General features: G+C 50.0%; 2 protein-coding genes across 6 annotated transcripts in view; one reads left to right on the top strand and one right to left on the bottom strand.

Moving 5' to 3' along the window:
- Positions 1 to 9,807, top strand: part of RUSC1 (RUN and SH3 domain containing 1) — a 35,384-nt gene extending 25,577 nt beyond the window's left edge. For 4 of the 5 annotated variants that reach the window (XM_081173480.1, XM_081173479.1, XM_081173476.1 and 1 more), the window contains 5 exons: positions 1,385 to 1,490; positions 3,468 to 3,514; positions 5,709 to 6,582; positions 7,537 to 7,668; positions 8,797 to 9,807. In XM_081173480.1, the coding sequence (XP_081029606.1) occupies positions 1,385 to 1,490; positions 3,468 to 3,514; positions 5,709 to 6,582; positions 7,537 to 7,668; positions 8,797 to 8,965 (1,328 nt within the window). In that variant the 3' untranslated portion in view covers positions 8,966 to 9,807. The remainder of the gene's footprint in view (positions 1 to 1,384; positions 1,491 to 3,467; positions 3,515 to 5,708; positions 6,583 to 7,536; positions 7,669 to 8,796) is intronic. The other variant, XM_081173478.1, reaches the window with a different exon arrangement.
- Positions 9,808 to 14,619: 4,812 nt separating this feature from the next.
- The window catches only part of ASH1L (ASH1 like histone lysine methyltransferase), a 73,580-nt gene continuing 60,376 nt past the window's right edge, over positions 14,620 to 27,823 (bottom strand). The window contains exons 16-28 of the mRNA XM_081173434.1: positions 27,383 to 27,540; positions 26,654 to 26,806; positions 25,750 to 25,804; positions 25,490 to 25,622; positions 24,729 to 24,977; positions 23,770 to 23,856; positions 23,392 to 23,482; positions 21,999 to 22,137; positions 20,576 to 20,752; positions 18,348 to 18,510; positions 17,640 to 17,680; positions 15,663 to 15,967; positions 14,620 to 14,872 (exon numbers count right to left, since the gene is read on the bottom strand). Coding sequence (XP_081029560.1) covers positions 14,781 to 14,872; positions 15,663 to 15,967; positions 17,640 to 17,680; positions 18,348 to 18,510; positions 20,576 to 20,752; positions 21,999 to 22,137; positions 23,392 to 23,482; positions 23,770 to 23,856; positions 24,729 to 24,977; positions 25,490 to 25,622; positions 25,750 to 25,804; positions 26,654 to 26,806; positions 27,383 to 27,540 — 1,843 coding nt within the window. The 3' untranslated portion in view covers positions 14,620 to 14,780. The remainder of the gene's footprint in view (positions 14,873 to 15,662; positions 15,968 to 17,639; positions 17,681 to 18,347; positions 18,511 to 20,575; positions 20,753 to 21,998; positions 22,138 to 23,391; positions 23,483 to 23,769; positions 23,857 to 24,728; positions 24,978 to 25,489; positions 25,623 to 25,749; positions 25,805 to 26,653; positions 26,807 to 27,382; positions 27,541 to 27,823) is intronic.

Here is a 27,823-nt window from a genome sequence, read left to right as displayed (position 1 = left end):
TAGTGCTTTGTGAATCTTTTGCTGCGGTTGTGCCCTTTAGCTTATCTTTTCAGTTCTTTCATTTAGCGATTTATAGAAGGTGGTTGTTTTATTGCTGATATGTAGAATTGTAGATGTGGAAGGGACCCTGAGGATCATTGAGTCCAACTCCCTGCACTGCAGGAATATGCAGCTGCCCTTTATGGGGATTGAACCTGCAACCTTGCCATTATCAGCACCACACTGACCAACTGAGCTATCGTTTTACAGATGATTCGTTAATTGTTCTAGATTATTTATGTTGTAATTGTGATGTTCTAGGGTGGCGCTGTGGGTTAAACCACAGAGCCTAGGACTTGCTGATCAGAAGGTCGTCAGTTCGAATTCCCATGAGCTCGGTCCCAGCTCCTGCCAACCTAGCAGTTCGAAAGCATGTCAAAGTGCAAGTAGACAAATAGGTACCACTCCGGCGGGAAGGTAAACGGCGTTTCCGTGCGCTGCTCTGGTTTGCTAGAAGCGGCTTAGTCATGCTGGCCACATGACCCGGAAGCTGTACGCTGGCTCCCTCGGCCAATAAAGCGAGATGAGCACCGCAACCCCAGAGTCGGCCACGACTGGACCTAATGGTCAGGGGTCCCTTTACCTTTACCTTTACCTTTACCTTTACCTTTATTATGCTATTGTTATATTTTGTTTGTGATCCAATTTGTGACTCGTGGGAGTGAAAAGCAGCATAGAAAGGAATGAATGAATGTGTTATAAGAATTTTAAGGAATGTATGAATGAATGGGTTCTTCTGGCCCAGGGGACAGGATGAAAAGTGATGTTGCACGCTGAAGTTCAACCACCCCACCTAAGCAGCCTTAAGGACCGTAAAGCTTACTCTTTGTACACATTTGAATCTTCTGAAATTTACATTTTATTTCCTTATTCATTTATTTTTATGTGTTTTTATACAGCTGCTTTCCTGGTTTTTTCGGGTGGCATTCTTGTTTCCACGCTGTGCCGTGCATTTGTTTCAAGCTGCACACCGCTAAGATGTTTTTTGAGACATCAAGTGGCGGAGAAATGCTTTTAAATAAATAGAACAAAGCGCCCTGCAATTAAAACAGTGAAAGCAGGAGGTTCATGTCAGGAGATCGGAGTGTGTGTGCGTGCGCATGCACATTTGTCTACAAAGACTGTGTCTTCAAGAACCAGCGAAATAATAGAAATGGGAGATTGAGGCAGGCTCTTTCTGGCTAGGCGCACTCCTGCTCCATAAGGATTCCGTGAGCTCTCGTATTTTGGGCAGCCGTGGCTTGCTCATTCATTCCTGTGGGTCTTTTGGGGCAGGGGCGGGGAGCTGGGATGTGGCCCTAAGTGAAGGTATCTGCTGGTGTTTCTCCATGTGCTTCTCGCCCAGGTCCCCACGCTCGATCGCTGAACGCCTTGTACTGGCGGGTATCGCGCTTGGCTCCGCTTCGCAGCAACCAGCAGCGCTTCCACGCTTTCATCCTGGGCCTCCTGAAGTGAGTAGAAGACATTGGGTGGGGGGTGGGTTGTTGTAACTCATTTGCCTTACATGCAGGAGGTTCCCGCATGTTCAGTCCCCAATGGCATCTCCAGGTCGGGCTGGGAATGTCCCCTGCCTGAAACCCTGGAGAGCTGCTGCCAGTCAGTGTGGACAATATTGACCAAGCATATCACACGGTGCAAGGCAACTTAAATCTTCTTTTTTTTTCTTAGAATAATATTTATTATGTTTTCCATTTTAACAAGCCAATAAAAGCCACTTTGGAAACATTCCAAATTATAATGCAATCAAACAGTCCAAATTTTATGCCAAATTATAATGCGGGTGGTGCTGTGGGTTAAACCACAGAGCCTAGGACTTGCCGATCAGAAGGCCGGCGGTTCGAATCCCTGCGACGGGGTGAGCTCCCGTTGCTTGGTCCCTGCTCCTGCCAACCTAGCAGTTCGAAAGCACGTCAAAGTGCAAGTAGATAAATAGGTACCGCTCCGGTGGGAAGGTAAACGGCGTTTCTGTGCGCTGGTCTGGTTCGCCAGAAGCGGCTTAGTCATGCTGGCCACATGACCTGGAAGCTGTACGCCGGCTCCCTAAGCCAATAAAGCGACATGAGCACCACAACCCCAGAGTCGGTCACTACTGGACCTAATGGTCAGGGGTCCCTTTACCTTTACTTTTTTATAAATCTTTGGTTGACTCCCCATGCTCTGAAGTTCAGGGAATGATGATCTCACATTGTGCTGCATTCCCTAATTCATCCAGGTAATTCCAACGAAACATTCCAGTGTCGATCCTTCATTTATATTTAACAGCCTCTGAATTTGTCCAGCAGGCGTATTCGTCCTGCAAGGCAACTTAAATCAGCCCTTTACTCAAATCCATGAGGACTAGGGTCTTGCTTTCTTTTTAGGGCCAAGGCCCATAGCGCAGTGATGGAGCGTTTCCTTTTTGCATGCCCAAAGGTCTCAGCTGCAACCTTTACAACCTCCCTGAGGGGGGAAGGATCCCTACCCGAAACCCTGGAGAGCTGTTGCCGGTCAGTATTGAGCCAGGTAGACCCAAAGGTCTGATTCTACAAGGCAGCTTTCAGGCATTGCTACGTTTGATGCTAAAACCCTTTGTCTTGGCCTGTTCGTCCGTAGCATGATGTCCCAAACGCATCATTGAGACTGGAGGCAAGTCTCCCTTCAGTAGAAGTACGGACTTGGCAAAGAACTCTTAACTTCTGGCTCCGCCTAAACTCAAATCCCCCCGGTTTGCTATCCCTAGCACTTCAAGACTCCCATAAAAGTGCCTGGCTTAAAACTGTCTATCAAAAACTTCACTCTTGTGGCCTATCCCCGCAACACCTACTCACTGTGGGCCCTACTAAAGCAAGCAGTCTAATTGGTCAACGTCTAAAAGATATTGAGCATCAGAACAACCTGGCCACTAGAAGGAAATTCTGCCCTTGGTATGTTCATTTCCCACCTCTCCATTTTGATTCTCTGGCCCCATATCTGCACAAACTTATTACTGTATTCCAAAATACAGGCGTGCTTTCACACTTGCAAGACTGGATGTTTTGCCATCTGCGGTACTTGAGGGTCGATTCCAAAAGATCCCGTCTGAGGAACGCCTTTGCCCCTGTGGAGATGGTAGCACCGAAACAGCGGCACACGTCCTCCTGTCCTGTACTCTCTACAAAGACCTGAGGAACCAGATCATCACCCCACTCGTACTCACCATCCCAGGGCGCTCAACCACTGCCACAATCTCCTTTCTTCTATCAGATCAAAATGAGCAGATAACAGCAAAGCTTGCTAGGTTCATAGCAGGGGCAGTCAGAATAAGGGCCACTAACTGACTGCTGATTCAGGACTTTAAATTGTGCTCTTATATCACATTTCCTTTTCTGCGTATACTGTAATGTTTTACTGTTGCTATGGCCATTGGCTAATGCGAATAAAGTTTTATCTCATCTATCTTATCTCCGTAGCATGAAGCAGTTGGAGCAGTGGTTTGCCAACCTGCAGCGGAACTCAGGTAAATTTGGGGCACCCCACGTTTTTTATTAGCACCTCCACGACGTACTGATATTAGGCAAGTGCCTGTGCATTACTCTTTTTGGTGCCTGCTAAAACCCTCTTTTGTTTAAGCACGCCTACCATAGAATCATAGAGTTGGAAGGGACCCCTGTGGTCATCTAGTCCAACCCCCTGCAGTGCAGGAATCTTAACACAGGCACGTACAGTGGTACCTCGCAAGACGAACGCCTCGCAAGACGGAAAACCCGCTAGACGAAAGGGTTTTCCGTTTTGGAGGCGCTTCGCAAGACGAATTTCCCTATGGGCTTGCTTCGCAAGACGACAGCCCATAGGGAAATATCCGGGACAGCGGGGAAGCGCAGCGCGTCTTCCCCACTGTCCTCAGACCTCCTCCGAAGCCGGGCGGTGGGGCGGGAACGCCTCCTCCCGCCGCCGCCGGGCTTCGGAACGATGCTCCGAAGCCGGGCGGCGGGGAGGGAACACCTGCCCCGCCGCCCGGCTTCGGAGCATCGTTCCGAAGCCGGGCGGCGGGGAGGGAACACCTTCTGAAGGCGGGCGGGGGGCGAAAGTCTTTGCTCCCCCCTGCCTGCCTGTCCCGGCGGGCTTTTGAAGGCAGGCGGGGGGAGCAAAGACTTTCGCCCCCCGCCCGCCTTCAGAAGAGGTCCAGGCGGGGGGCAAAAGTCTTTGTCCCCCCTGCCTGCCTTCCCAGGGGCTTTTAAATCGCCCCGGACAGTGGAGAAGTCCTCCGCTGTCCCGGGGCGATTTTAAAATGCCGCCCGCCAGCATTTTAAGATCGCCCGGACAGCGGAGAAGTCCTCCGCTGTCCCGGGGTTTTTTAAAATGCTGGGGGTGGGAAGAAAAGCCCTTGTCCCCCCCCCCCCCAGCCTTCAGAAGAGGTCCGGGGACAGACTGTCCCCGGACCTGGTCTGAAGGCGGTTTCCCTAGGAACGCATTAATTGATTTTCAATGCATTCCTATGGGAAACCGTGCATCGCAAGACGAAAAACTCGCAAGACGAAGAGACTTGCGGAACGAATTAATTTCGTCTTGCGAGGCACCACTATATTTTAATATAAGCTTTTATATTTGGAACTGCAGGGGGCAGGGAGAGGGAATTCTGGTTTTTATTTATATCTTTAAATTTTTTAGGTTCACTTGTGGGGGGTTTTAAATACACAAGAATTAGAAACTTGGTGGTGGTGGTTCTTTTAAAAAGTGAAAATGGAAGATTAATTCTGCTCCCTGGTGTCACACCCTCTACCTTCTCCCCCACCCAGTGCTCCTGGAAAACCACAGAATTGTACATTTGGAAGGGACCCCAAGAATCACCTAGTCCAACTCCCTGCATGCCAGCCCTTCTCAAACTGGGGTCCCCAACTGCTGTTGGACTACAACTCCCATCATCCCTGACCACTGGTCCTGGTAGCCGGGGATGCTGGGAGTTGCGTGGCGAGTTCCCGCCTCCCACCAGTAGGAAATAATGACACGTGACACAAGTATTTAGGTTAATGGGCTAAAATAGGCCACAGCTTTATTGGTTATAGGTAAAGAGCGGTATTGGCTTAGGCATTGGTCCTAACCAACTCTCCGGCTTCAGCCTGTTTGCTTGAAGACCGGGAAGGGTTAACACCAGCAGGGGGAGCCCTGCTGATGCACATCAACTAGGGACTCCCCTGGGGTCACTGCTCGGGGGCACACTTTAGGCCCTGACCTCCCTAGGTTTCGGACGAGGCCACGCCCCCCCGGAATCCTTTACCAGACTACCCTTCAATATTTGGGGGAGGTGATGGCGCTCCTCCCTCCCAACACATCTACATAACAATACCCCTACCAATGCCTAACAGCCAAAACCAAGGAAGTTGTGACGATTTGCTACGAGACAGGCGAAAAACCAAATGGCCAGTGCCAATTTGCCAAGTGGAAAAAATTCCTACCAGGCCCCTTAACGGCGACCAACCGAGGTCCAGAGCAAGGTCAGAAAGGAAACCTTGAAGGGCAGGCGGGCGGGAAACCTAAAAAGCTGAGTGGCCAAAGAGGGAGATCCCAGGCTGCGCTGTGCGGGTGTTGGGGCATGAGCCCGCAACACCACCTCCTCCTGAGGTCAGAAGTGGCTTTGTAATCCAACAGCAAAGTTGAGACAGACTTAGAAGGATGCGTTTCTGACCTGTTCATGCCGTCTCCCAACCCCACAGAGCTGATCTCGGCGCTGTACTTGCCCACCGCCTTCCTGGTACTCAGCCAAGGCTTCTGCCGCCGCTGGGCCGATGAGCTCCTCCTGCTGCTCCAACCGCTCTCCATGCTGACCTTCCAGCTGGACCTCCTCTTCGAGCACCAGCACCTGCCACTCGACGTCCGGCCGCCACCCCGGCGTCCCACCACACCGACTGAGCTGCTGGCCGGTTCCCAGAAGGCTCGGGGAGGGAGCCGAGTCACTTTGCCCAAACGCCCGCCTCCTCTCGCCGGCCTGGCGGAAGGGCCCGTGGCCCAATCTAGCCCGCTCCACGAGCCCCAGGCCGGGCCGCCTTTGCACCAGAGACTCCTGCGGTGGGGCGACCGGCTGAGCCACACCTTCCGAGGCGGCGAGGGAGCCCCCGAGGCGGAGGCGGGTGCTGAAGGGAGCTGCCAGGAGAGCGAAGAGAAGCAACAAAGCTGGTGGGAGCAGCTGAGCCGGGCTTCGGGGGTCTATAGCGAGCCCCCGAAGCAGGAGGGCTTCCCTCACACCCACTGGACCAAGCTGAGGGCGGCTCTGGGAGAAGCTGTGGAGGCGGCCCACAGCGGGGCTGGAGAAGCCAGCGTGAGCCCCGACGTGCTGCCCCAAGCGCCCAGCCCCAGAGGAAGCAGCTCAGTGGAGAGCCCAAGGCAGGCACCCGCTGTCTGCGAAGAAGGCAGCTCACCCGTAGGGGAAGCTGCAGGGAAGCCAGAGGCGACCTGCTTGCCTGATGCCCAGGAGGCAGCCGAAAAGCTTGAGGGCGCTGGAACTGCAAAGGGAAATTGGCTTGGGTGGCTCTTCGGAGCAGCCGCTCCAGGATGCGCCAACGAGGCCGATTCTCACCTGTCGAAATCCAGGTAAGTGGATGGCCAGCGGGGGAACCTGAAGCCCTTAGCTGTCAACCTTCCCTTTTTTTGCGGGAAATTCCCTTATTCCAGAGCCGCTTCCCGCTGCTATCCCAGATTGTTAGATATCCCGTAGACTGTCCCCAGGACAGGTGAGGCGGCTGTTCCCTTAAATTTCGAGGCTCCCCGGGACAGGTGAGGCTGCTGATCCCTTATTTTCGAGGCTGCTGATCCCTTATTTTCAAATCTGAAAGTTGACAGCTATGCCTGAAGCCAGCAGGCCAAATGCGGCCCTATGAGCCTTTCTATGTGGCCCTTGGAACTATCCCTCAGCCCACGCCCCTTCTTCCAGGGCACACCCCTCACCAGCCCTGCTTCCCACCCTCCTAGAGCATTTTCGCTTGTCTGAAATTGGGATCCCTTGAGAACTAATCTCCCGTACAAAGGAAATATTTACATCAGTTTCTCCACCCACTTTGGCCTCTGGCCCCACCCACTACATTCATGCGGCCCCTGGAAGGTTGCCCTCAGAAGGGAATGTGGCCCTCAAGCTGGAAAAAGCTTCTCTGCCCCTGAGTTTAAAGCGATCTGGTCAGAAGTAGCAGCTCCCTAGGAAATATATAAGGCAAGTTATTCCCGCCATCTCCCGCTTGCGAACTTGGTCCTTGCCAGCAGTCAGAATTAGCCAAGTAAGACAGACTTGTGCCCTGAAGGCAGCGTGGTTCTCCCTAATTTTTCCCAGCGAACTCCTGGTTTGCCAGAAGGGACAAAGGCACAGCTCTGCCTGAAAAACTGGGATTCGAACCTTCTAGACTCAAAGGTTAGGACTGTCCCCTGCCTAATACTCCAACCAAGTGCCCAACTTTCAGGCAGTTTTTCCTAAATGTCTCTAATTAAAATTGCACCCCCAATGGCAAAAAAGTGGGTTTTTCTCGTGGGTCAGGTATATTCTCTTTCCTATCCAAGCAGGCGCCCGTCAAGCTGGTTGCCGCCCACCATGAACATCCTGGCTGTGGTGATGAAGGGGGCACCGGCCGAGAAGAGCTGGCCAGAGGAATCGTGGGAAGACGTCCCACCAAGCCCACAACAGCCGTACAGGTGAGCCATCCTCTCCCCGTGCCCAGGGCTGCAACAAAGTGTTGCAGCGTGAAGGGCTTCTGCTGGGGGTTTCAGGCCCGCCACTCTATTACCCCTCCCGCTCTGGGTTTTCCATCAGTCCCACCCCCCCTCAGTCCGTATTCTGTGCCCACTGAGCATGCTCAGTACTCCTTGGGCTAGGAAGAGGGAGATGTGTCCTCCTTCGGATTTTCGTTTCCTTTCCTAAACATTTCTTGGTACTTCTGCAAAGACTTTGGCGTGGTAGAGCATGAGACTCTTGACCTCAGGGTCGTGGGTTCGAGCCCCACGTTGGGCAAATGTTTCCTGCATTTCAGGGGGTTGGACTGGATGACCCTCGGGGTCCCTTCCAACTCTAGATTCCCTGAATCTGCCAATTCTTCTGAGTGGCCATATTGGGTACTTAAAGCAACGGTACTTACAGGAAGCTTGATGCATATCTAGTCAGACCATGGCCTCATCCAGTATACCTGAAGCAGCGTTTCAACCCCCATCGTTTTGCCCAGACACTGAGGTCCAGCTCCGAGGGCCTTCTGGCGGTTCCCTCGCTACAAAAAGTTACAGGGAACCAGGCACAGGGCCTTCTCGGTAGTGGCGCCCACCCTATGGAACACCCTCCCTTCAGATGTGAAGGAAATAAGCAGCTATCCTATTGTATTTTAGTGTTTTGCTGGAGGCCGCCCAGAGTGGCTGGGGAATAAATAATATATTATTATTATTATTATTATTATTATTATTATTATTATTATTATTATTATTATTATTGGCTACACGGGCTGGCAGTGACATTTCAGGGATTCAGGCAGGCCTATCCGGAGGTGCCATTGGGGACTGAACCTTCTGCATGCAATGGTGGTGTTTCGTGCCCCTTCCCCTAGCAGCCGTTCTCAACCTGTGGGTCCCCAGATGTTGTTGAACTACAACTCCCATCACCCCTAGCTAGCAAGGCCAGAGCTCAGGGATGATGGGAGTTGTAGTCCAACAACATCTGGGGACTCACAGGTTGAGAACCGCTGCCTAAGGGATGTGCACTTTGAAAGGAGACCCGTCTGTGTTTTCGTCGTATGTCGCCCCCTGCTCAGTCTGTGTCGTCCCTCTGACTCCATCCAGGGCCGTTCGCGCTCTCTGCGACCACGCCGGCAGCCGGGACGACCACCTCAGCTTCCGCAAAGGCGACGTCTTGCGGGTCCTGGACACGGTGGACGAAGACTGGATCCAGTGTTGCCACGGAGACCGCCGAGGCCTAGTCCCCGTCGGCTACACCTCTCTCATCCTGTGAACTGCGCAGGGAGATGGCAAGGCTGCGGCTGTTGTGGGGGGAAGTGGGGCACACCAGAGGATCACCCCACTCCTGCCTACACACAAACACACTTTATAAACGCACCGCTGAAGGAATTTCAACAAAATGACATGGACACTAAGAAGCTGAGGGTGCCTACTTCCCCCCGCCCAGATTGCATCCTGGTTAGCCTCATGAACCCCAAGCCGATGTCTCTGTTCCTCTCCCCTCCGCCCCGGCTGTGGGTGCAAATTCTGCCGCAGGGGGTTGGCAGGGCTCCCACCGCCTCACCGTTTCCTTCTTTCGAACTCTTCTCCTGCCTCTCGCCTGACTTGGCCAACTGCCCTTCTGCTCTCCCCCCCCCCCCCGAATCACACGTTTAACCGCTTGTGCTTGCTGCTTTCCACGATCGTGTAACACACACACACTGTCGGCCAAACTATGGTTCTCATCTGTATATTGCATATATCTGTGTAGATATACATACCTATATATATATATATATATATAATATTATATATTTCACCTTTCCTGCTGCTTTCGTCTTGCCGGCGATCCTCACGTCTCTCTCCCCTCCCCACCCTGAAGTGATGTCGATCGTAGAACTGGAGACTTGGAAGGGACCCCTGAGGGGCATCTAGTCCAACCCCTTGCGGTATAGGTCACCAGCCAAGTGGATCGGGACCCGTCTGGCTGTCCCTACAGAGCCCCCTCTTGAACATCTACCCAGCCCCAAAACCACGGCAGAAATGGCTCCTGTCTGAAGACGGGCACCATCCACGCTCTCTTAAGAGACTGTGCAGAAGGGAGGGAAATAAAGGTTGTGAGAAAAGACAAGCAAAGAGGCGTCACCGTGTGAGATTGAATTGCTGCAGGCTGCACGTCTCCAAAGGGTGCGGCTTGAGAAAGATTGGTTGGCAAGCGGGGGCCCCAATGAAATGTTGCAGCCCCCTCCCAGGATACTCCATTTCACCACCCCCCTTGCCATTGCTCCCAAGCCTGCATCAAGACATCTGGCATTCAGCGAGGCCAAAGGATGCATGGGCGGTCAGTGTGGGTGAGGGTTGCAGTTTTAATTTGCTGGGTGGGAGGCAAGGAATGGTGCGTCTAGCTGTTATCAGGGGGTCGGGCAACACTGATCGGCTTGCCTGACCCCTTCCCCACAGTGCTGTGTGGCAAGTGGCTTTTGAAACGAGTTTCAAAGCAGGTTGCAATATGGTGTGGGCAGAAATCCACACTGGCTTTGCCCAACCTTTCTGAACTGTAGTTCTGAGTTCCCCCAGCTGCTACTCAAAGGAGGCCAGCCCTTTAAGAGTTAATGGGTCACTGTCCCAGCAGCCTCGATCTGCCCTCAATCAGCTCCCATTTGCCTACCTGCAAAATGATCTCTGCTGGATCCAACCAAAGGCCACTCTAGTTCCTTATAGAAATGGAAAACCAGAGTTTGAGAGCATCATTTCTCTGAACACCAGTTGCTGGGGAGCAAGAGCAGGCGAGAAACGATGCTCTCATGCTCTGGTTTTCCATTTCTATATGGGGCTAGATTCTGGCCTTTGGTTGGATCCAGCATGGATCATTTTGCGCCTAGACAGGATAGAAATAGACTCCGGACCTAGGAAGGAGCTGGCTTATACTGTGCAGACTTCAGACTCTTAGTCCAGTGTTCCCAAATTAGGGTTTCCAGCTGCTTTGGGATTACAATTCCCATCATCCTTGCTAGCTAGAGATGATGGGAGTTGTAGTCAAAAAACAACTGGAGACCCAAGTATGGGAAACACTGCTTGGTCCAGGTAGCTCTGTATTGCCTATGCTGACTGGCAAAAGCTCTCTGGGGATCCAGAGGGGTGTGTGTGTCTCTTTCCTAGCCTTGGATGTTGAGACCTTCTATTTGCAAAACAGATGCTCTCCCATTGAGCATCCCCAAAGTCTCAGACAGGGGACACTCCTGGCCCTACCTAGAGATGGAGGAAGCTGAATCTAGGATCTTCTACATTCAGATCAGATGCTCTACTACTGAGCTGCAGCCCATCCCACTTTCCCTCTCCCCTCCCAATAAGCCAACGGTGAATCAAGGCCTGCTAGCCTCCCAGCCACATCTGGCTGTACTTTCTACGCTACGAGATTTCCTTTCTGTGACCTGCATCTTGCCAGGTATATAATTGGAGCTGTTGGGCATCCCTTTTAATAAATATCAACCCAATTCCCCCTGCTCTAGCAGATCTAAACGCAAACATCTTGTATTCACAGCCACTTCCAAAGCTGAGCTAGGAACACTAAGGGGAATGGTCACTAGTTATGGGCAGGATTCAATCACACACTGGCCAATCCAAGTTGTGTAATTCTAGTATGCAGGGAGGGTCTTGCACAACAAACCAGCTTCCCCAAAAGTTTGGAATTGTTGCAGGAAAGAAAGTTCAGGCAGGAACACACTGGAGAGCATGGGATGACACGCTTGTTTTGATGTTGCAGCATCCAACCTTTGGGGCAAACCAGAATGAATGTGCATTGAATAGTCAATGTCGTCTTGCAAACAAATCCAGATGGAAAGCTCAATGAACAGACTGGATGCACTTTTTACAGTATTGACGTGTGTGTCTGTCAAAAGACCAGAACCTCCCCCTTGTGGTCATATGTTGAAACAAAACCTTCAAAAAATGTGGAGTTCTGTTGTACATACTTTTATGATTCTCCTTTTGGGAAAATAAAATCCATAAAAGGTGCCACCTGTTTCCCTAATGAGAAAATATTAAAGAGGCTTGTTTGATTTCTTAATACATCAAGAAAGATAAAATAAAATCCAGGGAGCGAAGATATGACAAAGGCTTAGATAAAATCTGAGCTTCGGAGATGTGACTCTCTGTGCCAATTAGATATGTGTATTTAATGAAACCACTTAGCAAATAAAAAAGAAGGCATTTCTCCACACAAGGCCAGGGATGTAACATGATGAGTCATGTACCACCTACTGGCAGCCGTGTGAACTGCAACGTGACAACAACCTTACATTTTTATGTGTATAGGAAGATACATGTTTGTGTACAAAAGTGCAGAACAAGTGAAAAAGAAAAACACCCAAGCCATTGAATAGGAAACATTTTTTTTTCCATTTAATACTAGAATCTCTCAGTATTTGAGATGCAGGCCTTTTATGCAATTACATCCAATGTTAAAATTGGTAATACATAATTTACAAAGATTAACATCAAAACAATGGTCTATTTAGATATGCTCTTGTAAAAAGGAAATATCTTAGCAGCATTTCTCCTCAGCAACCACACGGCCTATCCCCATGCAGACTAAAAAGAGTTCGTATCTATATTTGCAACAAACGTAGTGCTTTTCCCTCCCCATTTTCCTGGGCTTCCATCAGCGGTCAGGTGAAACGCTGCCAGTCTCCTCAGTTAATATTACAAAATAAGCCACCCACCCACCCAGAATTTTTTTTAAAAAGTCAGTAATTTTCTACACCAGTAAGAAAACAAAACCAAAAACTTAAAAAAAACCCAAAACCAACAAATTCTTCGCACTTACCTAGAATTTGATTGTCTAAAAAACATTGTTTTTAGTCTTTCAACGAAAGAAAGATAAAATGGCAGAGCTAGTGTCTCGCATCAGGGCAAGCTTTGCATTATTCTTCTTTAAAAGGACTTCTCATGTTTTTTCCTTTCTTTTTTTAGTGTTTAACACCATTTTGAGATGATGATTTCCCCCCCGTTTTGAACTAAATGGAGCGACTCAAAAGATTTTTCAGACATGCGATTTTTTTAAAACTTTTTTCCCCCCTACGACACACATGAGTATTTAATACTCAGGGTTCTCCTGTACAATGCTTCTCTACAGTAAGAAAATATTCCAAACTATTTTCTTATTTGTCTTCTCTTTTTTTTAATAAAATATGCTTTCCCCCCCTCCTCCTCCTCTTTCCCACCCCTCTCTTGCCCCCCCCGCCCCCACCCCAAACTTTTTTTTTTTTAAATCGCCAGGTTAAAATTTGAATGGAATGGACCCTTTTGTTGTTATTGTTCCAAACGAAGAGTAAAATAAGGATTATATAGTCGACGAGAATGTACAATCAGGACAAAGGTTGGTCCGTCGGGAAGGAACACGGAGAGAGATTGTGAGAGAGAGCTACCATATTGCTTTACAACCACACAGCAAAGGAAGGGGGAGGAAGAGAGAGGAAGATTTAAGATATATACAACTTGGCACATTTAAAAACGGGATTCTTTCGTAAGGACATCTAAAACAGGACCATAATATGCATATGAACGCCAAAGAGAGACTGAGAGCAAAGCCACGTTTAAAGGGCCAGTGTATGCCTAACTGCCAGCTCCCTTTGCCCGTGCATCTGCCCGTAAGTTGCTGGTGTCTGGAGGGAGGGGGACATGTGGTACGTCATCACGGAGTGACGCCCCTCCCTTGGGCCTGGCACCGGACGACAGCAACTAGGGCAGCTGAACACCCCACTACGTCAAAAGCAAGGAAACGGTTCCTTTGCTGCAGCCGACGAGAGTTAACACTTGTGTCTTTTTAATCCACCCCCCCTCCTTGGATTAAGGGCAGAGAGAGAGGCGGGAAGAATAAAATACACTGTCTCTTTAAGAGACGGGACGCTTTTAAGCTGTACAGGTTTTATATATTTTTTTCTTCTTTTTCTTAAAAAAAAAAAAGAAACACAAAGAGTAGTGTTAATCAGTGGATAATAGTCTACAGTTTCACAACAAATACGCGCTCAGAAAATACTGCTTGACGGTTCGTGTAGTGAAAGGTTGGTTTTTGTCTGTTTGCTTTTGTTGTTTTGACAGTTTTCCTTTGTTTTTGTTTTTTGTCTTTGAAAGTTTTCACAATGCACTGGACACACAAGAACCACAGCTTATTTAATTTTTTTCTTTTTTCTTATATATATATATATATATATTTATATATAAAACCCAACCGAAAACACTAAAACGAAAAATAAGTAAAACAGGGTGGACTTGGCTTTATAAAAAATCTTCTGCAGCAAAATAAAAGGGGGGGGAGGGATAGAGAGAGAAATTAAGACCACCGTTGTTCTCCTTGACTGCCCACCCCACCCCCACCCCGAGGTGCAGAACGCAGAACCAAGTGCTTTCATTTCAAGTCCGTGGCGATGGGGCGCTTCCCACACAGAATGTCTGACAGCCCCCTCACGCTCAGAGCGCCACACTTCCTCTGTTGCATCTTGCGCAAAATCGAAGATCTTGCCCCCCCCTGCATCTTCGGCCCCTCAGGGCCCGGACACTTCCTCATGCCGTCACCTCCGCCCTCCCAAACAACTTCCCAAATCAGACTGTTGCGCCAGCTGAAGGAGAAACGATGTGGGTTCCTCCGGAAAGAGCGTGGTTCCGAACCGGTTCACCAACCCGCCCACCTTGTACACCCCCCTTTCCCCTCCCTCTGGCGCAGGGACGCTGGGGTAGGGAGGGTGGAGGGGAATAAGTTAAACTAAAATTTGACCGTCTTGGACAAAGAACCACAAGGTGTGTTTTTTTCCTTAGTACCTCAACATTGACAACAAGGCACGCCCGACACCACACACATCGTAAGACCACTGCCAGGCAGGCCGCGGGTGAAGGGGCAGGGTGGCACGCCTGCCCAACCGTTTCTTCTAAGTGCTACAGAACTGTGGGGGGTTTTGTGTGTGTGTGTCAGTTTCCTCTTGCCCACCTGATGCCCTCAACGCACACTGCAGAGGCACAGGAAGGCGGCAAAGCCTCGCCCGTCCAAGTCCGTCTCACGCACAATCCAACAGCGGAAAACTCCAGGCTGCAGCCTCTGTCCCCAGGGCACAGCGTCACTTCCGAAAGCTGCTCTCGGGAAGAACCAGAGTGCGCCGCCGCAGCTTCCTCCCCGAACCTTCCTCTAGCAGGTACGTGACGTCAATGGCTGGAAGAGACACATGCACCAAAGAGAAATAACAGTGTGGACTTAAGAGAGCAAACGCTCTTGGAACCAAAGAAAGATGCTTTGCTACTTGGTGAAGAACCTCAGACCCAGGGGGCAGACGCCTCTCTCCCTCAGCCCATGCCCCCCACCAGCCTTGCTCTGTACCACGGAGGACCTTAAGGTCCATAAATAGCAACACCCTAGAGGTCCCAGGCCCTAAGGAAGTTAGATTGGCCTCAACCAGAGCCAGGGCCTTTTCAACACTGGCTCCTGCCTGGTGGAACGCTCTGTCTTATGAGACCAGGGCCTTGTGGGATCTGATTTCTTTCCGCAGGGCCTGTAAGACAGAGTTGTTCCGCCTGGCCTTTGGGCTTAGATTCAGTTTGATTCCCTCCCCTCTCTCTTTTTTCCTTTCTCCTCCTGTGAAGAGGCTGCATCTTAATGTTTTAATGTATTTTAATCAACTTATTTTTATTATTGGTTGTTAGCCGCCCTGAGCCCAGTCTTGGCTGGGGAGGGCGGGGCATAAATAAAAATTATTATTATTGTTATTATTATTATTGTTATTTATTATTATTATTATTATTATTATTATTATTATTATTATTATTATTACCAGCTGGGCTAGCTTTTGGTGTGATGATTATCTGGGCTGCTTTACTCGAGCTCCCCCACTCCCAAAAAAGTTGGGAGCTACACATTACTAACAATCCTCTAACTTTAAAAGAGGTTTCTGGAGAGGGGAATGGGGGGGGGGGAGAAGAGGGGGGGCTGCGCTCTTGCCTCTTACCATTTTTCCCTGGGATTTTCTCTAGGAGGGTGAGGAGGATGAGGTTGAGCCTCTCTCGCTGCATGTGCCTGCGTTCCTCCGGGGTGCAGGGCCGCCTGGGGACGGGGCTGCTCTCCTCCACCTTCTTCTCCGCCTCGCCACTCTCCTGGGGGGGCGCCTCTTTCTCTGGCTCCTCCAGGCCGGGCGCCGGCTCGCTGGGAGCCTGGTCCTGACTCACGATCACGTCTTCCATCAGCGGCAGGGGGTCCTCCTCTTGGCTCAGGTCTTTGTTCTGGGGCTTGGAACGGTCAGACTTCCAAGATGACCTGAGAAAGGAGATGTCAGCCACATGTCAGGGGGAGAACCTTCCAACATGGTCCTCCCTCTCTCTCTCTCACACACACACACGGGAGGGATGCACACTGCTGCTGCAGCTTGCACTCCTGTGCTGAGGGCTCCCTGTCCTTCCTCTCTAGATCTCTGAAAGGGGTCATGTTTGGGAGGCAATCCCCCCCCCCTGCCACATACCCCCAGTCTTCCTACATAAGAGGTCACAGAAACCAATCGAGAATGTACCTTTTCAAGGCACTGCACAGAAATGAAGCGGCAAAATTCTGGGCTGCACTACTTCAGGTTGTGAGCAGTGTGTGTGTCTCAGTAGTGTTTTAAATTTGTTGTTAGCCACCCTGAGCCCGGTTTTCTGAACCAGGAAGGTAAAGGTAAAGGGACCCCTGACCATTAGGTCCAGTTGTGACCGACTCTGGGGTTGCGGCGCTCATCTCGCTTTATTGGCTGAGGGAGGCGGTGTACAGCTTCCGGGTCATGTGGCCAGCATGACTAAGCCGCTTCTGGTGACCAGAGCAGCGCACGGAAATGCCGTTTAGCTTCCCGCTGGAGCGGTACATATTTATCTACTTGCACTTTGACGTGCTTTCGAACTGCTAGGTTGGCAGGAGCAAGGACCGAGCAACGGGAGCTCACCCCATCACGGGGATTCGAACCGCCGACCTTCTGATCAGCAAGTCCTAGGCTCTGTGGTTTAACCCACAGCGCCACCCACATCCCTGACCAGGAAGGGTGGGGTATAAATAAAAAATTGTTATTATTATTAATTATTAGTACAGCACTCTGGGCTTTTGCATAGAAAACACTCCAAGCCCCAATGGCATCTCCAGGTGAGGCTGGGAGAGACCCCTGCGTGAAACCTGGCAGAGCCACTGCCAGTCCTTGTGGACAATGCCAGGCTATAGGAGTCAATGGTCTCACTCTGTTTAAGGCAGCAGCTGCTCCTCAGAGGAACACCACACTGGGGAGCGGGGCTTGGAGGAAAGAACTCACACACACACACACACACACACACACACACACACACTGGGCAGATGTGTCACCTCTGCTCCATTTGGAGCAGTGATTTTTTTCCAGACCTCTGAGAGTGGCTGCCTCACTACTGCTCTGGGAGGTTTTTGAAAATTTGCTCAAGAGCAGAGCAAACATCCTTTAAACAAGTATAAGTATAGTGAAAACACCTTCTTTTGCTTGCCGTCAACTTGCTGCCAAGTTCCACTGGTGACCCTGAGTTCTGGGAGTTGTGGGAATCCTGGGTTATGGCATGCCTCACTTTATTACCACCATCCTATCAGCTTTGGGGGGGGGGGATTGAGGGACAAAGCCCCTCTTTCTATGATCCTGTCCCTGAACTGCCCAGAGTCATTTCTACTGAGGGAGCACCACACCCCACTTGCATGCTGCCTCAGCTTTCTGCTAGCGGCCTTGCAGGATGCCTTCTCTGTACTGCTTAAGTGTCGCAGGCAAGCTAAGCTGCTCTTGCTCCCATCCTGTCTAATTCAAAGGAAGGCAAGGGAAGTGCCATTTGTGCTGCAGTTAAGCAACTGAGTGCAGGAGCTCCAAAAAGGTCTCTGCGGAAGCACCCACCACACTGAAGGCCCTAAAAAAAAAGGAAAAAGAAAAAAGGAGCCAAAAGAAGCTAAGGCAACTCACCTGCCTCCATTCCTCTTGTAGTTGTCAGGTACATAATGAGGCTGCAATGGAGAGTAAAAGAGAACCAAGTGAAAGTTCAGAGGAGGCTTAATGCTGTAAGCGCAGAGAAATAGCACCTGCTTTGCTTGCAGAAGGTTCCAGGTTCAAATCCCTGGGCAGGGCTAGGAAAGACTCCCTGTCTGAAACCCAGGAGACCTGCTGTCAGTCAGTGTCAACACAGCTGAACCAATCGTCTGACATGGTAGGGGGCAGATTCCCATGCTCCTCTTTAATTCCACCCTATATATTCAGCAGCATGAGAGCTGGCATCTTAGGTTATTTTACTTGAAGCTCAGTGGTAAAGTATGTGGAATTGAGGGGAGGAGAATGTGATTATGCTATAATGCAGGTGCTTATCAATGTACAGCTTGGAAGACCCCCCCCCCACTCTTGCCACTGCTGCAAAGGAAATCAGATCTGAAGTCAAAGGAAATCAGGTCTGAATTCATCCGGGAGATGGCAGCTTCCTGCAAAGGGTGGCAACTTAAGAGAGATGCTCTGATTGGAGCTGCCTGTGGCTTAACCTTATTATTCCACCCTTGTGTCCGTAGGAACAACCAGTTTGTGGTTACTGATGTTCGCTTGTAACAAACTAAATGAAAGCAGAGTTTTAGCGTGTGGGTTAGGATTCCCCTCGATGCCAGAGAGAGAAGTCGTGGAGCCGCTCACCGAAAAGTCTCTTTTCGGCGTCATCCTTTTGGGGAAGTGGTCGAAGGCGTAGGACTTGGTGCAGACTGGGTAGCGGTTCCGGTGGATCTTGTAGAAAAGGTGGGCTGACTTGTCGAGGCGGTAGTCGCAGATGTAGACATCCTGCTCCTTCACCCCCTTTGGCCTTCCTGTAGGGAGTTTTGGCACAGCAAGAATATCAGGTGAGGCAGCGTGCCAAGAATCAAAATAAGCACGACTACGGAGCTTAGCTGTTCCAAATTCCTCCAGGCAGGGCTGGAGAGGGTTTTTAAAAACTAAAGGAACTTGCCACCCTCGCAAAACTGCAGGATCCTTGTTACTGTAACTTTCCCTGGACGGAACCAAATGTTTGTCCCTGCATTTAAAAAGAAAAACAACTCCTTCTTTATTCTTACCTCCAAATGAAGGTTTAGCATGTGGAAGTGGTTAAGAATTGGGGGCCAACCTTCTGGTTTTCAGCACAATTCGCTTTCAGGTTAGCCACATCCGAGGGCAGGTAATTCTGCTGTGTGTGTCTGCCTGGTGAGTAGCTAAAACTGGCTCACTTAACCCTCAGCACATAGACGCATCAAGGACTGCCTGCCTCCTGCAGGTGCTGGCGCCCAGGCTAAAGCAGTGAACCTTGCACAGATACATGTATGGAAGGGCCACAGCTCAGTTGCAGAGCATCTGCTTTGCATGCAGAAGGTCCCAGGTGCAATCCCTGGCATCCCCAGGTAGGGCTGAGAGAGACTTTTGCCTGAATCCCTGGAGAGCTGCTGATGCTGCCAGTCAACGGGTAGACAACGCTGAGTAAGATGCAGAAAGGAATGACTCGGCATGAGGCAGCTTTCTGTGGTCTGTGTTCTACAGGGAACGGAAGTTAAGTCTGTGCTGTTGGACGAGACCAAAAGGGCCCAGCAGCCAGTTTTCTACAGAGGACCAAGCTGATACTCCTGGGTAGACCAGAGGCACAGCTTGAAGGTAACAGAATGTGTCAGGGGTCAGCAAGGCTTACTGGGCATGGGCCAGACCACTCCCGCCGAGTTCCTCCATGAGCCAGAATGGCGCAGTGCGATGCTGGAAATCGCGTCTGCACATGTCCGTGGCACCGGAAATCACTTCTGCACATGCCCAGATGCAGGAAATCACATCTGTTCATGTCCGTGGTGCCAGAAATTGCTTCTGTGCATGCCCAGACATCGGAAATTGCGCTTGTGCAGAAGCAATTACCGGTGTCTGGGCATGTGCAGAAGCAATTTCCGGAGCCGCAGAAGAAAGTCCCCACACGCGCTGCGCCAGTTTAGCGCAGCGCGTGGGGACTCACCAAGCAGGCAGCTTGGTTTGGGGCCAGCTCATGGGCCGGTTAAGCGACCCTCATGGGCTGCTTCCGGCCCATGGGCCTTAGGTTGCCAATGTCTGGGCTGTGTCCTCCACCCCCTCTTCTCAGCAACTGGCGTTCAGAGATTCCATTCAATTATCACAGCTATAAGCAGCTGTTGACAGAAGCTTCACAGAGGTCTACCAGCCATCTTATTTTAATGTCACCTGAGAGCCACGATCCATCATCAGATACGGTGGCAGAACCACTGAAATTAATGGGCATGAACAGCTTTTGCTCCACTAATTTCAACGATCCTCCTGTGAATTTTAGGCAGATACCTCCTGTCTGGTCCAGAATCCTCCTTTATTGGCCTTTACCGTCAAGAGCGATTTAAATGGGTGACTCTCCGGAGCTCGAAGCAGCAGGGAAAGAAAAACACTTCTCTACATTCATTTTCTCTACACTGTGCATAATTTTATAAACTCCTGATGGTGCCTCCTCCCTGACCGTTAAAAAGAAAATGCTTTGGATTTCCCTGTGAGGAAGATGCTCATCCTCATCTTTGCCCCAATCATTTCTTTGTTGTTCCCTAATCTCAGGGTTGGGGGTTCAAGCCCCATATTGGGCAAAAATATTCCTGCGCTGCAGAGGGTTGGACTAGATGACTCTTAATGGTTCTATTGTTCTATGGTTTGCACTTTTCCCAGCTCTAGCATCTCCTTTTTAGACAGGACACAACCAGAACTGTGAAGAGTGTGTACAGGCTGCTGAAGGGGGTATTTCAGGGCTCAAACAGGAGCCTTTACCTATTTACACCTGGCACTGTGCTGGGGAGCACAACAGCCTGGGATCATAGGTCCCCCTGGAAAGAAAAACCAAGTGGCTCCAGGCCGCCGGGAGCGTTGACTTGCCTTTGCAATAGGTGTAGAGATCCAGGACGCAGCAGGTGCCCACCACGGCCTCCAAGGGGATGATCTCGTACAGCGGTACCCGGAACAGCTCGTTGTGGTAGAACTTCCGGGACGGGGAGTGGTGCGTTTCATGCGGACGGAAATAGTGGTGGCCGAAGGCAAACCGTTCCTCCCTGATATAAGGAGGAAAAAAGGAAGGAGGTGTTTCCATTGGAGCCGAGATGACAGACCCAACGCACCCACACACTTCTTCTTCTTCCTCCCCGTCCTCTACAGAATTTGCTCCCTTTTGCTAGGCTGACAGCCACAAGCCCTGGGATTCTGACACAATAGGTGAGCTGAGAGGAGAGGTGGTTTGGATGCTGACGATGGAGCACTGACTCATGAGAGTCCCAGCCAGACCCAAGGTGACCTCAGTAAGGGAGCTTGGCTTTTATTCCTCTCCCTCCTGGTTGCCTGCAAATGAATCTGTGTTTACGGAGGAGCTTAATACGATCGCTGTTAAATATAATTAAGTTTTAAGTGTGTACTCGTTGCCAGGCCTCAACTAGAAGCTGGGAATTGATCATTGCCATGCGGAAAAACACGATTTTACAGCAGAGATTTGGCAGGCACCCTACTTTTCAGCTTTTAGGCATCTCTCAAAGATGTTTTTATGCTGAATGATTTAGACAGATGTCTAAACTTTCTTGATTAGCCATTCATTTTAATGATTTGGCTTTTATGGCATTTTATGCTTTCCCGAACTTGTAGATTGTTGTACATGCACCATAATATTTCGTGTAACTTGATGGCACACACACACATATGTGTGTGTGTGTGTGTGTGTGTGTGTGTGTGTGTGGTGGCATAAGTATATAAATATATATTATAAATAACAAATATATTTATGGGTGATGAGTGCTGAAGTTCAGACCAGCCAAGCCTAAGACTGAAGATAAAGATCTGAACTGCAGCCATTTCTCAGTGCAGTAAGAGCACACTAGTAGAGGAGCATGACGACATCCTGTGAACCTCTCATTGGTCTCTGGAGACAGGGCTTAGCTGAACCTCCTGTCTGCATTGGACACATCCACCAAAGGAGGAGAATGATGTCACCCAATGAATGATGTCCTCCAACCCTCCAGGTCTTGCTGGCTTACAACTGCAGCTGGCTATTCTTGCTGGGGATCATGGGAGTCCAGCAACATTTGATGTGTGTGTTAGTTATAGGTTACCCACCTCTTTAGTTTGCTCACGACAGGAAAAGAGGTGGGAAAATCTTACGGCTTCATGAACTGCCACCACCTGCTACTTTCATGCATGGGAGGGACAGGGATGGGAAAATTCTCTGATAACACGTCCAATGTGGCTGGTCTCCCACCAAAGGTCAGTGAGATGGAGCTCCGCTTTTTTAAGCAAGGTGGGGCTGGGACTTACTTCTCGTTCTTCCAGAGCTTTTCGATACGGAAGATGTCGAGTCTCTCTCTGTTGATGTGGGAGAGCAGGCGATACGACTGCCGGACAGGGTGGCCGTCCGGGGTCCTTCGGCTGTCTCTCATCAGGTACACGCAGTCACCTGTTGATGGGGTGAGGAAGGGCGTATCAAAGCGGCTTTCTCATACCCCAGCAGGGTGGATTTACAGAAGCCTAACAAACTGAGTGGCGGTAGCAGAGGTGGCTCAGCAGTTGCAAGCATGGGCTGCGTGTAAGAAGAACTGCCAGGTTCACTGAAATGGCGTCTCCAACTAGGAAGCCGGCTAGATCAGACCAAACTTCTGTTCAGTCTAGCATCCCGTTTCCTTTAGTGGCTAAGTAGAAGCCCACAAAGCAGGGGCTTAAGGGCAATGGGTCTCCCCTGTTTGGTTTTGAACAATTAAGCATTCAGAGACATCCTGCCAATGAACAGGGGTGGCCCATTTAGTCTTTGTGGCTAAGAGCTGTTGAGTGGAGCAGTCTCCCTCGGGAGGTTGTGGACTCTCCTTCCTTGGAGGTTTTTAAGCAGAGGTCAGATGGCCATCTGTCATGGATGCTTTAGCTGAGATTCCTGCATTGCAAGGGGGTTGGACAAGATGGGGTCCCTTCTGACGCTACGATTCTGAGATTCCAATACCATGACTTTTCCATAAAAGCTGCCTAATTCCCTTCCTCCTACCCAACTACCACCACAGAGCCCCGATTTCAGAGGCTGAAGAAACAACCTGGAGAGCTGCTGCCAGTCGGACCAGGTGGCCCCAGTGCTTAGGTGACCCAAGATTTCTAACTCGCTTAATGTCTCACCTTTAATTTTGATACCCTGAATCAGTGAGCGAGGCAGGCTCAAGCACCTTGACAAACAGCAGTCATGAGAGAGGGGATGGATGTCCCAAAGGACTCTCTCGGCTGCCTCTTAATTAATCCAAATCCCCAGAATCAGTGCTTTTGTGTCTGAGGTAGTCCCTGGAGGGGAGAGGGCACCGGGCACTCTATGCTATACTGTGAATTGTATGAAACACCTAGAAATCTTCAGCCGCGACTCCAATCCTCAGTAATATGGATAGGATTAAGTATCTGTTGTCTGGTTCAGACTAGTCTGTAATGTTCAACGCAGCTAAATTTGCAGAGAAGGCTGCTAAAATTAGACAATCTATGTGACTGCCCTTGAGATTTAAGGTTCCTGTTTTATGTAAGCTTTATTTATTGTATAGGTCAAGTTTTTATCTTTATGTATTATTTTTATGTATAGTTTATGTTCCTATGCTTCTGCTTGGCTACAGCCTGTTTTGGCTGCCTTCTTAAAAACTTTGAATATTATGAATTTCCCTCCCGCCCCCCAGGAAGTCAACACACTCACCTTGACGTAGCAACAGATCGTCCCGTAACAGACAGATGAAGTAAACGCAGCCAGGCTGGGCGTAATGAGGTCGGGGAATCATAGGAACCTCCTGCGAGAAAGAAAAAGGCAAAAGGCGTTGACACGTCTTGTCATCCTGACTACGTTTAGAAACCAAGATGAACGCAGACGCAGCACTAATAAAGCCTGCACCCTCCATGGAACCCTAGGGCCTGTGGTTTTGTGAAGAACACTTGAACGCTGGAGGGCTATGATTCCCAGGCTTCCTTAGAGGAGAAAGCCACTGAAACAGCCCAGCTGTGTGAAAAATAAAGAGGCCAATGGCGTGAGGGTTTCAAAGTCACCCTGCCCAGTTCTGGGCAAGCGAAGGTGGCTTACCCTATCCACCGTGCGAGGTTCACACTGCTCACACAAGTAGTGTTCGACGTCAGAGTTCACCCCCATACAGTCACAGTGCTGCCAGACCTACAGGAGAAAATATACACTTTAGAAAAGGAGATCCACCCCAAAGCATCAGAAGATGAGTTTTATTTATTTTAAAGCATTTCTGAACAGTTTTGAGATTTTTTAACTCAAATAATGCAGCCTAAAAACAATGTTACAGCATCTTAAAATCAGAGATTCTCAGGGATGGATAAAGCTCTCTGCCTGAGATGCCAGAGAGTCAATGTCAAGCAGAGTAGAAAATACTGACTCATATGTGCCAGTGGTCTGACTCATTCTATATTATTATTAATTATTATTAATTATTATTTTTTTTTTATTATTATTATTATTATTATTATTATTATTATTATTATTATGTGCCGCCCTTCACCCGTAGATCTCAGGGTGGTTCACAACATAAAATTACAATATAAAAACTACAAAATTCATAGTAAAGGTAAGACCATCAACAAACCAATACTGCTCCCTCGCACAACACATTTAAAAGGGCATCGAATGTCAATTAGCCAAAGGCCTGGTTGAAGAGGAAATTTCTACTTGGCGTCTAAAGGTGTATGAAGATGCCAGTCAAACCTCCCTGGGGAGAGCGTTCCACGAATGGGGAGCCACCACAGAAAAGGCCCATTCCCGTGTTGCTACCCTCCAGCCCTCTTGTGGAGGAGGCGCATGAGGAAGGGCCTCAGGGGGCTCACCTCTGTTCTAATAGGTTCGGATTCCTCTGGCCCACCAATACCAGGCTGCTACAGAGGAGGGAATCCAGCCATTGGTCTGGACCTTGCTTTTTGACAGAACAGGGCCAGGTACAGGGGCTACATGTGAGCACGTGTCTCATCTTCAGCAAGAACGCAGCCCCGTCTTGTGAGGGAGAGGAGCGCACAACCTGCCCTCACCATGCACTTGTCGCACTGGATCATGAGCCCTTCGTCCTTGTACAAGCCACAGATGCAGCGGATCACGTCCTCGTCCTTCTCGTGCCCGCTCTCCTTCTCGCACATGGAGGTCTCGCTGCTGTCCGCCTCGCTCGCCGTCTCTCCGACAATCTCATCGATCTGGGCAGCTGCCTCGTGGCGGGCGTTGTAGTAGGCCTTCCGCAGCCGGCAGACGTCCCGCCCAATCGGGGATTTCCTGCCATAGTACTTCTGCGCAGAAGACAAAAGTCCAGAAACTCAGAGCCTTTCCCAGCCCCACTGAAATGCCCTTTCTGCTCCAATCTTTGCTGCCATAAAACTCTGACATAGGCGTCCTCTGCCCTGGTCCCATCACCTTCTCCTTCATACCCACCAGTCCCTCCCAGCTTGGTTCATTTTCTTCCAGCACAAGTAACAAGTGGGCACTGCAACAGAACATTACAGCGTATCCGCAAGACACAAGGGCTTCTGATTCAAGAGTCCGCCCAGCCTCGAATGGGAGTTGTATAAGTTCACTAGGGTTAGGCGGGGTTCTCAGGAGTGGGGTGGTGGAAAGGCACTCCCCTGAGGCCCTTCCTCTACTATGTTATTTGGTGTCGCAAGGTCTCCACCCCAGAACTTGAGCATTTCAGAGACAATTGTATTGAAGGCAATTAATGAATACACCCTGACTCTCAAAGGACCAGCTGGGACCCTCTGCTAGAACCAAGTGCCTTCCTCTGCCAACACAACAGCAAACTCACTTCGGTGTTGCGGAAGACCTTCAGCATGTCGCCGTCAAAAGCTTCCACAGTTTTGTAGTAGCCTGTCAAGATCTGCTTCTCGATGGTGGTGAGATCAAGGGGGTCGGAGATCTTCTCATAGTAATCTGCGTTTCTATACCAGGCAGGGGTGGAAATGTGAAAGGTTACTGATAAGCCCGTATTTGAGGAATGACATGAAATCTATTTGTAAAATCACAGATTCTCCACCACTCCCCCTTCGGAGAATGCTAAAAACCTACTTTTTCTTCGGGGGAAGATTCAGCAAAGGAGTTGCAAGCAGCTGTCTGGAGGAATCTGTAAGGGAAGCAGAGGGATGCAGAGCAGTTGCCACAGGGGTTTTACAGTATGGTTGGTCTTGGGTAGTTTTTGGGGTGGGTGGGCGTTATTTGGAAGGAGAAATTATGAGGAACTATATGTGGGAAAGAAGCACGTGCCCCTTAGTCCCTGACTTGCCTAAGTCACAGCTACATCACAAGCCAAAATTAAGAGGCAATGCAATTTACCGTTTCTTAAAATGGGCCCTTTTGGCAAGTGCTGTTCGAGTTCATGCCCTTCTTGTGGGCTCAGGTGGGGCCACGGCAAGATAGATGGGCCTTTTGGTCTGATCCAGCAGACAGGCTCTTCTGGTGTTCCAATGAATTTCCTCCACCCGCTGTGTACTCCCTTCCCCCCTCCCTCAAATTCTGTCCACTACTTCTAGAGCTACAGCCCCTTCTGCTACAGCTCTTTACAATTCAAGACTAAGGAGGTGGGAGCAGCATGTGTATCAAACACTGGACAGTCCTCATGGGTGACGGACGGAGAGACAGAGGCTGGCCACCCCACAGCAAATGCTGCAAAAGCCAAGGAAGTGTATGAGAAACTGCCTAATACAGGATCAGACCACTGGGTCCACCTCGCTCAGTGTCACTGCTGACACTGGCTGGGCAGCAGTTCTGCAGCTTTTCAGACCGGGGTCCTTCCCAGCCCCATCTGAAGATGCCAGGGATGCAAAGCCTTCCCCCAAAGTAGCTTCTGCTCTCACCCATGAGCCACTCATCACTGAACCCCTGAAATCCTACACTCAAGCTCTCCTCCCTCTGGAAACCCAGCAACACAGGATTGTGGAGCCTGTCAAATGATCAGCTCCTTGGCAGCCATCACCTTTGTACGAGATGATCCCGTCGCAGATCTCCTTGAAGATTTGCGCGAGGCGTGCGGCCCGCGCCACTTCGATGTTCTCCTCGGCCGCAGCCAGCCGCCGTGTCCGCACTGAGCGGGCAGTCTGCAGGGCAGAGAACTGTGTCATGAAGACATCTGAAAAAGAGAGGGGAGGAAGAGACGCCTCTTTAGTCGAAGCCCGCAGGAACACAGGAAGCAACCGGCCCAATTAGTTTGGTTTTGTCTGCGCTGACAGGCAGCAGCTCTCCAGGGTTTCCGTCTTTCTCAACCCTACTGGGAGGCAGCTAACTAGAGAACCTGCGACTTCCTGATCTGCTACTGAGCTACCTTCCCATTTCCTCTCCTCTGAACAACATGTATGTCTGAGGGACTTAAAAACCAGCAACTCTCATTGTACAGAGTGGGGGCTTTGAATATATCATGCCACTGCTGCTGGATATCAAATTTTAGTTGAATGCAACGCAAAGGGTAAAATGTGGTCAGGGCACTGCTTGTCCAATTGCTTGTGGCAAGGCAGAATCGCTTTTAGGCGACTCGGAAAAGGAGGTTCAAGCTTGGTTCATTAGGTCACAAATATCTGAGACAGACAGGATGGCAACTTTTTGCAAGACTGATTTCAGAAAGGTTAAGGTTCACGGAATGCTTATCGCTTATCCAGGAGACATGGAGAAAGGCTGGGAGATTCACACCAGTTGCAACAGGGGCACTGACCAGATTTTATATTGCCATCATCCCGACACATCCCATTCCAGCGGGTGTATAACGAGGCGGACTGAAGGTTGTCGCTGGCGTGCTTGACCTCCTCTTGCTTCTGCCGGATCTTCTCCCAATTGCGCACCAAGAAAACATGATGCTTCAGCACAAAATTCCTTGGGGAAGCACAAATAAAGATGAGGGATGGGGAAGAGAAGAGGTGGGGGCTGAAATAAAAGGCTTTCTTCGCCTTCCGAGGTTGGCTGCTGCGGGATATTTGCAGCACATCGCCACAGCTTAGTAGTGAGAGATCCCTGCTCTAAGGGGTTGGAATCTACACGAGATCAGACTGGGAAGAGGAGGAGGAGGAGGAAGGGTCAGGAATAAAGACCAAGTAGGGGAAGCTTCAGACAGATGCCAGGGAGGCACAGGTTAAAAGCAAGGGTTGTGCCATTTCTG

Source organism: Podarcis bocagei, assembly GCF_964188305.1.
Source record: "Podarcis bocagei genome assembly, chromosome: 16".
Taxonomy (NCBI): Eukaryota; Metazoa; Chordata; class Lepidosauria; order Squamata; family Lacertidae; genus Podarcis; species Podarcis bocagei.
Note: the sequence above shows the minus strand (reverse complement) of the source record. Positions and strands in the feature narration are given on the sequence as shown.